Genomic DNA, 12,786 nt, shown 5'->3' with positions numbered 1-12,786 from the left:
AGAAAACCAAACTACATACTGGGGTCATTTTCCTATTTTTTTTTTTTTAAGAAAAACTATCCAGTTGTAGCAATGCATTAAATATGAATCTAAAGTTCCAACCTGGGAGAAGCTAGATATGCCCATGACATGTCTGGTTGGAAAATATAGAACTATCTCTTTAATGTAAAAGGAGGGGAAAAAAAGGAAATCTATGTCATCTAAAGCACTGCAGTTATCAGAGCTCTCCATTTTAGCCATCTGTGCTTACACCAGAAGGGGGCGCAAATCTTCAAGGTTTAAAGATTTTAATGCACTAGGTTGTGGAACCGCCTATAAAGGTTGCATACTTAACTTGAACATTTTCTTGGAAACCAACATCCAAACTCTCAAAATTATGGCAGAGTGTTAAGAGATTTAGGATCACAGAAGAGCTAGCTAAAGGTTTTGTTTTTAAGGGAACATAAAGTCAGAACATGTACATATTCTATTCTGTTTCAATGTCTGAATACTATTTTGATTATTTTAATATAAATCCACAATTACCAAATATTTTGTAATATACCCTGTGAATATGTGTACTCCCTTATATCAGCAGTGTGGACTATTTCACAGGAAATGATCAAGGATTGTGTTTCTAGAGGTGTGTTCACGGGATCACTGAATGAGAACACAGAAGGCAGAAGCAGGGAGAAACAAGGCATGACAGACACCTGCCACAGTTCAGCTGTCCTGCCTGGCCAGGCTCAACCAGATTAAACCAAGCACAGAGCACCAGGTAAGTAAGACTCCCGCCTCCTGTCCTGTGAACAGCCTCCTCAGCTCCCCTCCTATCTCCCTGCGGCCTCCTCCTCCCTCCACAAAACAGTCCCGCCCCATCCCACCCCCACCCCCGCAGCCCCAGCTACTGCATAGGTTCAACCACGACTGTGAAGACAGGGATGACAGGGTAAGGAAAAGGGAAACACAGATACAGACTCTTAGAGGAACTGTTAAAGTAGACCCGGACAGTGGTGACAAACGCCTTTAATCCCAGCACTTGGGAGGCAAAGGCAGGTAGATCTCTGAGTGTGAGGCCAGCCTGGTCTACAATTTGAGTTCCAGGACAGCCAGGGCAACCCAGAGAAACCATGTCTCAAATGTCAAAGGGGGTTTAAAAAGCCTTATATTCGTCTGTTAAAGACTAAGCAGTGCTCTTGCTCTACAAAGCATAAAGAGGGCTACGGAGGGAGGAAGAGAAGGGGGGAGGAAAGAGAACGAGCTACTTACCTCTGTGTCTCTGAACCTGTCTTCATAGTCCAGCCTGTCCTTCTCTACGGCCGTCAGCTTTAACTTCAAGTTAGAGATCTCCGCCATCAGCTCCAGCTTCTGTGTCTCTAAGGAAGTCCTACTCAGAAGCTCCTGTTAGAATTCCAGATATTCACAAGTTGTTGTATCACAAATTTCTGTCATGACGGCAGCGCAGCAACGGTTAAATGTAGGCTGTGGGTGAAGTGCGGCTACGCACCCCACGGCTGAGGATCACTTAACTCTAGTGACCTCTTCTGAACAGAGCTACACATGTCATCAGGGTGTCGGGGAGACATCTGGCAGACACCAGAGCCCGATCACAGCACTCATGGTGCTGTGCATGGTGCCTGCTATATGCCAGGGACTGGGAGACACGCTCATAAGTTCAGTCCCTGCAACAGTCTTTTGTGGAAGAAAAGATTATCAGTCTCATGTATCAGGAACTAGAAAGCCTAAGTCACGAGAAGACGGGCAGGTCTGGAGCCTGTCAAGTCTCACAGGCAGGCAATGGCACAGAATGGCATTCAACTGCAGCAGCTCTGCACCCAAATACAGTCTCCGCTGCATCACGGGCTTCTCATCCACAAGCCCTGTGTGAACACTGGGACTATGTGTAAGCTTTTGCCCAAACAAGCCACATAATGGTGCTTTTCATCTCATGGTTGAGAGTTAGAAATAATATGAGCGCAAAAGATCAACTTATAATTCCTGTAACATTGTAATCACTCAGAACTGCACAACGTTGTGAATCTGTGATTTTAGACTCTGCTACTCTAAGCTTTAAACCCAACAGTCTATGGGATTATGGGACTCTGGAATTTACAGCTGCTGGGACAAGACAGGAATATGGCAGCCCCTCCCCCACTGGCTTTGGCCCTTACCTGCTGCAGCATTTCTTCAGTGGCATTCAGCTTCTCTCTGTGCTCTTCAAGACAAAACTCCAGATCCCGAATCTTCTCTCCCTGAGCCTCCACCTGGTCTGTCAACACACTCACCTATTAATTTAAAGCAAGAGGCTACAATGAGTTTGAAAGGCTCTGGGCCCCAAAGCATGGCTCATTCTCTAACTGGTAGGAGGACTAAGATCCATCACTCACAGTGGTTTAAAACATACCGGGCTTAACAGGAACACAGTGGTCCTACCCTTTGCTGTTTATATCTTGCTTTGTGTGGATCAAGCCCAAGGCTGTGCATGCTAGGATAGGCAGGCTCTCTACCACCAGGCGGCCTCTGCAGCCCTATGCTGCCTTATGACCCAAGGATTCCTAATCAATTAGGAGAAACTTGGTGCTGATCAGAGATTTGCAGTTTCTTTACATATTAAAGCCATTTCAGTTGTCATTAAGAAAATCTGATGATGAAGGCGATGGTGAGAGACTAGTAGTAGAGAGCCACAGGGGAAGCCAGGTCCATGGTGGAAATGAGCACTAAGGACCACTCAGGTTTCGTGCATCAGTAATAAAAGGAGCAAAGGCAAATAAAGACCTCAAATTCTATAAGCCCTACCATGATGAACACGGTTGCAAGTGTGTTCAAAGCAAGGGCAGGGGAAGAGTGCTGCAGTGCACTTAGCATGGGTTCAGGTCCCAGCACCAAAGAGGAAAAGGAAAAAGCCAGGCTACCACTCGCCCGAGAAACAAACAGTGAAACTCATCCTTCATCCTCAGGACTCCATGCAGATCTACAAGTCTCTCCTCTATGACACCAGCTGAGTAAATATACTTTGATCCAGTTAGTTTGAAACACAAAAAATAAAGACATGTGCTCTGTCCTTAGAAGGACCATGAGGGAGCAAGCAAATGTACCCCACAGCACTTTCCAACAGCAGGCTCCGCTCGGCTGCATTGTATGGTTAGTGTATCATTTTAAAATACGGGAAGTTAATACATATTCCGACAGGAGATTTTTATACTATGGGTATTACAGATCTGGATTTCCAGTTGAAATGTATGTAAAATCAGATCTGACAGCAGGAGACATACGAAATCATCTCAAGTGGCACATAGTCTGACCTGCTCCTGAGGACTGGGTGACAGAGCTAGCCACAGCCCTGAACACTTTGGGTATGAACAGCTAGTCTAGCACCCCACTTCTTGTTTCTGAGATAGGATCTGAGGCTATATAGCCCAGAATGGTTTCAAATTCATGGCAAAGTCTCCTGCATCAGCCTCCTAAGTGCTGGGATTACTGCACTGACACCACAGCTGCTGCTTCTCCACTAAGCTGTTTTCTTTAGTGGCTGGCTGGGCTGCTGTACAAATTAAGTGTTTCATTTTCAGCAGTCTGTGAGAGTACAGTCTTCCCTGGGCATTTGTCTGCAGCTGGTTCAAGGATCCCTGCAGATATCAGTCTGCATGCTGAGGTCCCTTCATGGGACAGCAGTGTGCTCTTCCCATGCATCTTCCTTGTGTTCCCAGTCGCAGGTTCCCCAGTACAGTGTAACTAGATATGAACAGTTGTTATATCGCTTAGATGGCATGTTCACCACAGGTGCTTAATGTAGGTGTTGCACATACATGTGATCCAAAGTTGCAAGGACACATGTCCTGAGAAAGGGACAGCCTCAAGTACCACTTGCCTGAAGAACGAGGGATTCCTTGTCGTTTTCTAGACGTGCTAGCCTTTCTTGATACACATCTCCGTTCCCGGGTAGGTGTCCATTTGTCTGAACGAGAAAGTCACATAGGTAAGGTCAACTCTCCCTCAGGATTGATAGGCTATGAATCAGTAAAACTGACATAGTTTAAACTCAAGGGGTCTGGATTAAATCTAGCACAACCATCACTGGCATGGATGGAAAATGGAAGAATTAACTGATTTCAAAATAAGTATGATAGGCACGGTGAACGCTTATATACAACTGAGCACCTAAACCAACTCACTGGCCTTACCCCATTTCTGAGTAAACAGAAAACAAGTACCCTGTCTTGGTTCTAAATGTACTGCTGTGGTAAACCACTGACTAAAAACAACATGAGAGGAAAAGGGTTTATTTCACCTTATAGTCTGCCATGAGGGCAAGAACTGAAGTAGAGACCTTAGAGGAGTGTTACTTACTGACTTGTTCCTCGTGACCTGTGAAGCCACCTTCTTATACAACCCAAGAATGTGTGTCCAGAAATGTTCCCCATTCCAGTGGGCTGGACCTTCCACATAATCATTAATTAAGAATACATCCCATGGGCTGGAGAGATGGCTCATCAGTTGAGAGCACTGACTGCTCTTCTGAAGGTCCTGAGTTCAAATCCCAGCAACCACATGACGGCTCACAACCATCTGTAATGGGATCTGATGCCCTCTTCTGGAGTGTCTGAAGACAGTCACAATGTACTTACATATAATAAATAAATAAATAAATAAATAAATAAATCTTTTAAAAAAGCATGCATCCCATAGGCTTGTGTACACGTTGATATGATGATGGGGACCTTTTCTTCCCAAGTTACTCTGGATTGTGTCAAGTTTGTAGAAAGCTAACCAGCACAGACTCTAAGAGTCCAGTCTACAGGGTCCAGTAGCCACAGGTACAACCCTAGGGAAAACGAAGTTCTGAGTACCTAATAGAGGACAATACTCCATTTGTCCCTTAATGATCCTGTCACTAATTTTGGGTATGGAACAGTGATCATGGCCTGTGATGCCCTCCTGTTCCTACTACTTCATCCCCAGGTTCCACACCGGACTGCCAATGCCTGTTTATGGAGCAGACACAGGGGCAATGTCTGTCGGGCTTCTTCCTGTCCACTTAGTTCTACTAGTCACAAGATGAAATTGTAAGACAGGGGCTCCTACCTGGAAAGCCTCCAGAAACCTTTCTATCTCCCCACCAAAGCTGAAACACTCAGTCCAGGGTGATTTTCCTGGTGGCACTGACAGCCAAGGCCTGCCAGCTTTGTAATTGTCTTCCGTCTTGGCTTCAGTAACTTCTTACGTGTTTATCGGTTTATACAACCCTAAGATCAGCTCCTAGGCAAAACCTGGCCATCAGCTGGTACCTTCCTGGCATCTGGCTCAGTGCTGGTCCATGTTCACCTTCTTCTCTCCCTTTCTGCTGTTATTTTTTTTAAGTCCCACTTTGTATATTATGCATAGTATGCTATCCAAGGAAGTACAGACCTTTTCCTACACTTTTTATTTTTGTTTATTTATTTTTGAGACACAGTCTTCTATGCAGCCCTGGCTGTCCTGGAACTTATTATGTAGATCAGGCTGTCCTGGAACTCACTATGTAGAGCAGGCTATCCTGGAACTCACTATGTAGAGAAGGCTGTCCTAGAACTTAATATGTAGAGCAGGGTGACCTAGAACTCACTATGTAGGCCAGGCTGGCCTTGAATTCATAGAGTTTCACTTGCTTTTGCCTCACAACTGCTCAGATTGAAAGTATGTGCCACTGTGCCTGGCCTTTTCTTCCATTGTTTTCATATCCAAATCATGAATGGTACATTTGAGAAGTCTCACAAAGAGTAAGACACATAAAATTGTCATTCTGAAAAATAATAGTATTTTCAGATACTATTTCCTCTCCCCTTTTTCTTCCACTGTCCTCCCCCTCTCCAGGATGTCAGGAATAATCCTCCTGCTTTGGCCTCCTGGAATTATAGACAGGAGCCACTCTGCCCAGCTTGTGATGTGTTCCTCATAAGTTCCTAGCTACATTATATACTAAATCCATAGGATTCCCTGAATAGTCCTTTCGATACAACAGAGATAAAACCAGAAGAAATCCAAAATGGACAGGTAGGGGCATTCAGAATTCAACCACAAACAATCTCTTCAGAGTCAGAACCAGAACGAACAAACAAACAAACACCAGAAACCGTACACTCTTCTTCCCCAGGGTACATCCAATGTGACATCAATTTTTCCACAATTAACCTGTGTCTATGCTATCTCTCCAGATTCCAATTTCAGTTCTGGGAGGACAAATGGCATATCTTGAAAACAAAACATTACAGAAGAGGAAGGGGGGGAAAGGAAAAAAAGAAGTCAGAAGGAGAAGAAAGAAAAAGGAAAGATCAAATCTGGGGTGTTCCTTTTGAAGATGGAGACACACTGGGTTACATTTCCCAAGAGTTCACAGAAAACTCAGAAGCTAATTTAGCAAGTGTGCAATGCATGTTTAGAGTGGGTGTAATATTAACATCAGTTGCTCAACCACATACCTGCACCATTACCACTGCACAACCCTATCCATACTGTTCACTCCAGCCCAGAATTAACATACCAGAGTCTGATAGAGTAGTTGGAATGACTTACACCCCCTGGGGACCATGAAAATGAAGCAGTCTTCTGGAGGACAGCCAGAGACACAGTGGATGTTCCAGTCTATGAAGCGCAGAGGCAGACCTTGGACAGCTTTCAATTCCTAATTCTGATTACACACACTGTGAGGCATCTGTTTTTAAAATCCCATGCAATGTTTTATACATTGAAAATGTTCTATGTTCAGTGACCACAAGAGGTACAGCTTTCTCTTTTGTCTCTTTAATAGATAGGATGAAGCTCCCTATGTTGACCAGGCTAGCCACAAACAAATCTGTCTTAGCATCCTAAGTAGCTATGACTACAGTCTTGTGCCACTGAGTCAAAACAAAAAGTACCCATTCATTTCCTCCTGTGGTTCTGACTGGTGCTTGTACCCAGGGCCTCACAAGGAAGTGCCCATTACAGGGAGGCACTGATCATGTGGAAGTGCTCACCACACAGAAGTGCTCACATGCTCCACCAATGAACTACACCCCTGCTCCTTTATTCTGACAGCAAGAAACCCTAGCCAAATTAGCATCATTTTCTTTCAAGCCAAATATGATGTTTCAAAACCTCTTCTCCAAAGTGAAATGCTGAGAATTGACTCAAAATAAGCAAACAAACCAGTAATGCCCTGGTATTTATGAATGATTACATACACCCAAGATTGGCTGGTATTTCTGAAGCATTAATAGTCACCAATATTAAGAATACTGGAGCTAAACCTATGAGGTTTCTGTCACCTCTGTCCTTTTGTTAGCCATGATCCACCTCCCAGGTGACTCAAGTCTTCCTCCAAGTGGCATACTCTATGCTCACACATATTTCATCTCTTTTACCTAGACTGCCTCTCTTACCCTTTCTGTTCTTTTCTATGCCTTCCATAGCTGTCTACATTTGAGTCTGGTCTAGCCAGGCAGTGGTGGTGCATGCCTTTAATCCCAGCACTTGGGAGGCAGAGGCAGGGAGATTTCTGAGTTCAAGGCCAGCCTGGTCTACAGAGTGAGTTCCAGGACAGCCAGGGCTACACAGAAAAACCCTATCTCAAAAAAACCAAAAAAGAAAAAAAAAAATTGAGTCTGGTCTATAAAGCTTTTCTCGAAGGAAGGCTTCATTCATAAGCTATGAACAGCATTGGACCAGCTCCATTGCAGAAGCACTGCGCTCAGGGGACTACCCTCCCATCCCCCCACAGATGCTCACTGTGAGCGACTCTTGCATCCCATGGGAGCACTGACTGACTGACTGCTGAATGAAGGAAGAACAGCAAGGGTTCAGTCAGCTTGGACTGAGTGTAGATGAGTACCCGGCCTTGCTTCTAGTCACACTTCCTTTAAATTCAGTAGTTATAAGCTCACGGTGGTGCTCTGAATCACTTCACTTCCTCCTTCAAGGTGATCCCTCAGACATCCCTCGTTGCTGTTTTCCTTCTGGCCAGTCAGAGGAGCTGAGACTTTCCTTCCCAAAGCTAGTCCTCCTACATCTTCCTCTGAAACCTTGGTCTCCAGTTTCCCTTAGACATGCAATTGTCTCTTCTTAGCCTTGGTTTCTTCAGTGTAAGATTTTTTTTTCAGTTTTCTCGTAACATTGACGCAAGGGCTTTGTGCCCACTTTTGCTCAGCTCCTGATACCCGTTGCCTGTGCCAACCGTCTTTCATCCCCAGCTTTACCTCTTCCTTCTGATCCTGTGTCAGTATCTTCTCCTCATCTAATGGCCCTCTCACATCCTGCCCTCAACTTCACAGTATGGCTTTTTACCACATTTTGCCACTGACAGTCAATCAGCAAATTGCATGAATTAGTCACAATCATGGCTAACCTTGGTTTCAACTTGACATACTTGGGAAAATGGTACTTCAATCAACAAACTGCCTACATAAAGACTGACCTGTGGGCATGTCTGTAGGGGCATTTTCTTTATTGCTTTGGATGTAGGAGGGTCCAGCCCACTATAGGCATTATTATCCCTAGGCAGGGAGGACTAGACAGCATAAAAAAGGTAACAGAATGTGAGCCCGAAAGTAAGCCAGTAAGCCACTGTCCTCCATGGTTCCTGCCCTGGCATTCCTTAATGACGGACTGTGAACTGGAGTGTAAACCAAATAAATAAACTCTTTTTTTCCAAGAAGAGCTTCCACTTATACAGAAACAGACAGTAAACTAGAACAGCCATTTATTCTTCCTAATAGTCTCTTAGTGCAAAACCCTCCTATATTTCTTTTCATTCATGCAGAGGGGTTATAAAATATGATGTATATCATCAAAAAGTGTATTTACTACAACCTCCTAAGACCAAAGCATTAAAAACCATCCCGAGTAACTATATTTAAATCCTCTGAAATACAGTCAAAATAGCCCATTATACTTTAGTGCACTGCAAGTCTCACTGACAACATTTAATCCAACACCAGGATGAAGATTATGCTCCACCATCACAAAGATACTTTATTCACTTACAGAACTTATATGACCAGGTCTGGCATGATTAAGAGAAAAACATCTAATAAGCATTGTATCTCATAGAGTTAGTTAGACTTCTGGAGTTGGCCAATAATTCGATCTGGGGATGTGACTTTCCTACACAATGCAGGTGCACACGAGATGAGGACATCCATTTCTGTGCCAAGTGTTACTAGCACAGAAGGCCTAACATGTGGGAGCAGGAGACATCCTGTCACATGACTACTTTGGCCACGTCCTTTGTTACCTTTCAGACACACGTAAGAGTTGAGGGACTAGCTACCTCTGCATTTACCAGCTCACTGGAAGGAGGAGCCTTGCCTGCTTCGTGACTGGGTTTTTGCTTTCCACCCCTGGGTTCTATTCATCTGCAGTCATCTACGTTACCTCCTACCTCCATCTTCTCTGTTCTCCTTACTGAGCTCTGCCTAAATCCCAGATCAACTAGGAATGGTGGTACATAGCTGTCATCACACAAACTCTGGAACCCAGCCAGTCCAGGCTTGAGCCAATGCTCATGTGTTACCAACCAATTTATACTGATATTTAAAGTATCTTATTAGCATATATTAATTATATATAATAGTCAGCTCCATGTATTTTCACACATACACGATATACTCCATGCATATTTACCCTTACTATCCCGTCTCCACACCCTTTCTTTGCTCAAGTATCCCAGCTTAGCTTTCATCCCTCCTTTTGTCTTTAATGACTTTAGTCACTTACAGGAACATGGGCAACTTACCAGAGGTACACACTGAGGAAATTGAAGCCCCCTGATCCCTACCTTGTAACCACTAACTGCCTACAGCGCCTCATTAAGAGGCAGAATGTCGCCCCTCCCCTCTCCAGGAAGGAATGCTGACAGGCCTAATCTTGTGCAGGCCTTGTACAGGCCATCTCAGCTGCTGAGTCCCAGAGCACAAAGCCCAGCCCTGAAGACAGCATTCTACAGCACTCCACCCCTTTCTCCAGCTCCTAAGTTCTCTTCCACCCCTCTTCCAAGATGTGCCCTGAGCCTTGCAGGGTATCTGGACTTTTGAGTGCAGACAGTGTGACTCATCTTTCCTTGATGGTGCGGCTGACAGGACAACATGAACATTTTGAGATGTTTTGCCTTTGAAACAGATGGCGTCTGTTTGTGAGACTTGACATTTGTTCTGGGAGTGTCTTTCTCGGATCTTCAGGATCCAGGTTTCTGGGGTTTGTGGGTATTTCGGTGTTCTGAAATCTACCATTCCCTGGACATTTCTCTGCCTGTTTTTACTTCCTGTCCCACTCAGTCTTCACTCTGCATTCTACACACTGAGAAAGGAATTTATTACTGGCAAAAAGATTTTCTCCTCATTAACACCCAGAGGCCACCAGTGGCAGCCACGGCTCAAGAGGCCCTGTAGGAAGCTGACTGTGCCCAGAACACTTTCTTTAACATGTGCTTAATCGTCTGTTAGTATTTCTGAGCAATGAGGGTGTACCTCAGTGATAGAGAACTTGCCTAGTGAACAGGGTTCTCAATTCCATCCCTGAAAATAAAAACAAAATTTCTGGTGGCTAGGGAGATGATGCAAGCACATAAGGATAAAGATGGGAGCAAGATCCCCAGAGCCCAGGTAAAAGCCAAGTGGGCACAGCGACCTGTCTGTAATGCAAGGTTGTGGACATAGGATCTGAGATAGAGGATGCCTAGAGCAAGCGGGCTAGCAAGACTATCTGAACTGGTAAGCTTTGGGTTCAAGTGTGAGACCCTGACTCAATATATCAGACAGAAAGTGATCAAGGTAGACCCTGAGTATCAAACTCGTGCCTCCATACACCAAACTTGGGCATACAATCATGTGCACTCCCACACTCAGGCTCCCACACACATGTGAACATGCATATATGCACACATAGAATACTTTCAGTATGATGACAAATGCAATGTGATCATGGAGGTGCTTGAAATTAGTTACAAGTGTGACTCAGAAAGGGCCAGTTCCTTGGTGGAGTCACTAGCCAGCAAGCCTGCCGGCTATGTATGCGCTCGCTGCTGCCACCAACCGGAACACTCTTTCTCTGGCCGTGGTCTATCTCAGTTACTTCACATTTTGGTGCTTACCCAGAAGTTAGGCTCTGAAAGACACTTCCTTATCTGAAGTCACATGGATTCACTCTTTCTCCGGCTGGCCTGTTCTCAGTACTCACCACTTTCCTGTTTACTGTACACTTATGTCTGTTATCACTGGTTCCCAGTATTCCCAACAGGATTCTGCATCATGAATCAGAGGAATCTGTTGTCAAACAGCACACCCACTCTATTGCCAACGTCTACTGCAGCAACTCAAATGCAGCACACATCAAAGTTCCCTGTGCATTTACAAGGCAGGAAGCTGCTCAGAGGGTCTGGCAGGGTGGACGGCTCTTCATTGGTTTTTATCTTAGGTTGTATTTTGTCTTTACATTGGACATTTCAAGTTGAAGGGTCCATAAAACAGCAAACATTTTTCAGAACCAACAAAGATTCCGCTACAATAACAACATTCCAAATATAGTACCCATGGAGCCAGAGAGCTTTCATTGTTCAGTTTACTCAGGCCTAACTCATTCATCCTGTCTGTTCCTTCTTCCCAATCCCAAACCTTCCAAGCCAAAGTAAATGTATTCTCTCAGACACAGAGCATTAGCGATGATGATGATGATAACGATGACGATGATGACGACAACAACGATGGTGGCAAAGACAAGGGCATACAAAGGAGAGCAGAGGTGGGTATGGGAGAAACAGAGGCAGGCGCATGAAAGAGTCAGACCCTATCTGTTGACAGTGCACTCCCCTGTAGAAAAAGGGCACCTGGACCAGCACTGAGAATCCAGCAGGAAGAGGGTGTGGTACTTCACACTTTCATTTAGTATTTTAGAAGTCAGGGTCCTGTCAATATATTAAAAGGGGATAAGCAGACATACATAATTTAGCACGAATTTATTCTTTGCTTTTCACCCTTTATTAGAAGAATATCTGGAACTTTTAAATTCATATACACAAAACAACAGAGTTCCAAAAGTTAAGTAAAGAGGGAGGCAGCGGGGATGCTATATAATAGCAAGACTCAGGGTCTCTAGGACGGAAAGGCCTCTCTAGGTAGAGGATGATGGCGTATACACCAGTGTGAACATGCTTAGCACTATTGCGCTATACACCCCAAGACAGAGTGGTAAACACTATAGCAATAAGACAAACTTCAAGACAAAAGCTAACACCATCACAGATCTGAAGGAGCAGCACACCAGCGACAGTCTGGTGTACCTCCACCGTGGCTCCCAGCTGACAGTGCTGTCTCAGAGGCTGTGGAAGTTTTTAGGCATGGAAACTCACTGGAAAAAAGGGGAGGCCGGAGGAGGGCCTTGGGTCTTACAGCCCGGCCCCACTTCCTGTCATCTCTCTGCTCCTGTTGACACAATGTGACCAGCCACCTCACACTCCCATGACCATGTGCTTCACACCATGGTTCCTTCTTAAATCCTGAGCCAAAATAAACCCTTCCATCCTTAAGTTGCTATCGTCAGGTATTTCATAACAGCAAGAACAGTAACAGAGACACACAGAGACTTAGCAAATCCCCCTGACTGCAAGTGGAGAGGAGGTCCCAATATCAAGTGAAGGAGGTTGGTGACTGCAGTGGAAGGGTAATAGTTAGATACAGAGGAGCAAACCTGAGTTCTAATGTGGGCTGTAACCCATACAAGGTTCTCCTCAGCTCCGTGTCTCTGTTTCGTCCTCAGAAAGGGATGGATGAGGGTTTCTGCCTTGCAGAAGTGTGAGGAGCC

The 12,786-nt window shown here is 44.8% G+C and overlaps 1 protein-coding gene across 9 annotated transcripts in view; it reads right to left on the bottom strand.

Moving 5' to 3' along the window:
- Ppfibp1 (PPFIA binding protein 1) overlaps nt 1–12,786 on the bottom strand; it is a 138,297-nt gene that overhangs the window by 33,951 nt on the left and 91,560 nt on the right. For all 9 annotated transcript variants that reach the window (XM_052175295.1, XM_052175296.1, XM_052175294.1 and 6 more), the window contains 3 exons: nt 3,848–3,934; nt 2,151–2,264; nt 1,249–1,380 (listed from right to left, as the gene is read on the bottom strand). In XM_052175295.1, coding sequence (XP_052031255.1) covers nt 1,249–1,380; nt 2,151–2,264; nt 3,848–3,934 — 333 coding nt within the window. The remainder of the gene's footprint in view (nt 1–1,248; nt 1,381–2,150; nt 2,265–3,847; nt 3,935–12,786) is intronic.

The sequence above is a fragment of the Apodemus sylvaticus genome, chromosome 2 (genome assembly GCF_947179515.1).
Source record: "Apodemus sylvaticus chromosome 2, mApoSyl1.1, whole genome shotgun sequence".
NCBI classification, from domain to species: domain Eukaryota; kingdom Metazoa; phylum Chordata; class Mammalia; order Rodentia; family Muridae; genus Apodemus; species Apodemus sylvaticus.
The sequence above is the reverse complement of the archived record's forward strand: the minus strand, read 5'-3'. Positions and strand labels throughout refer to the sequence as shown.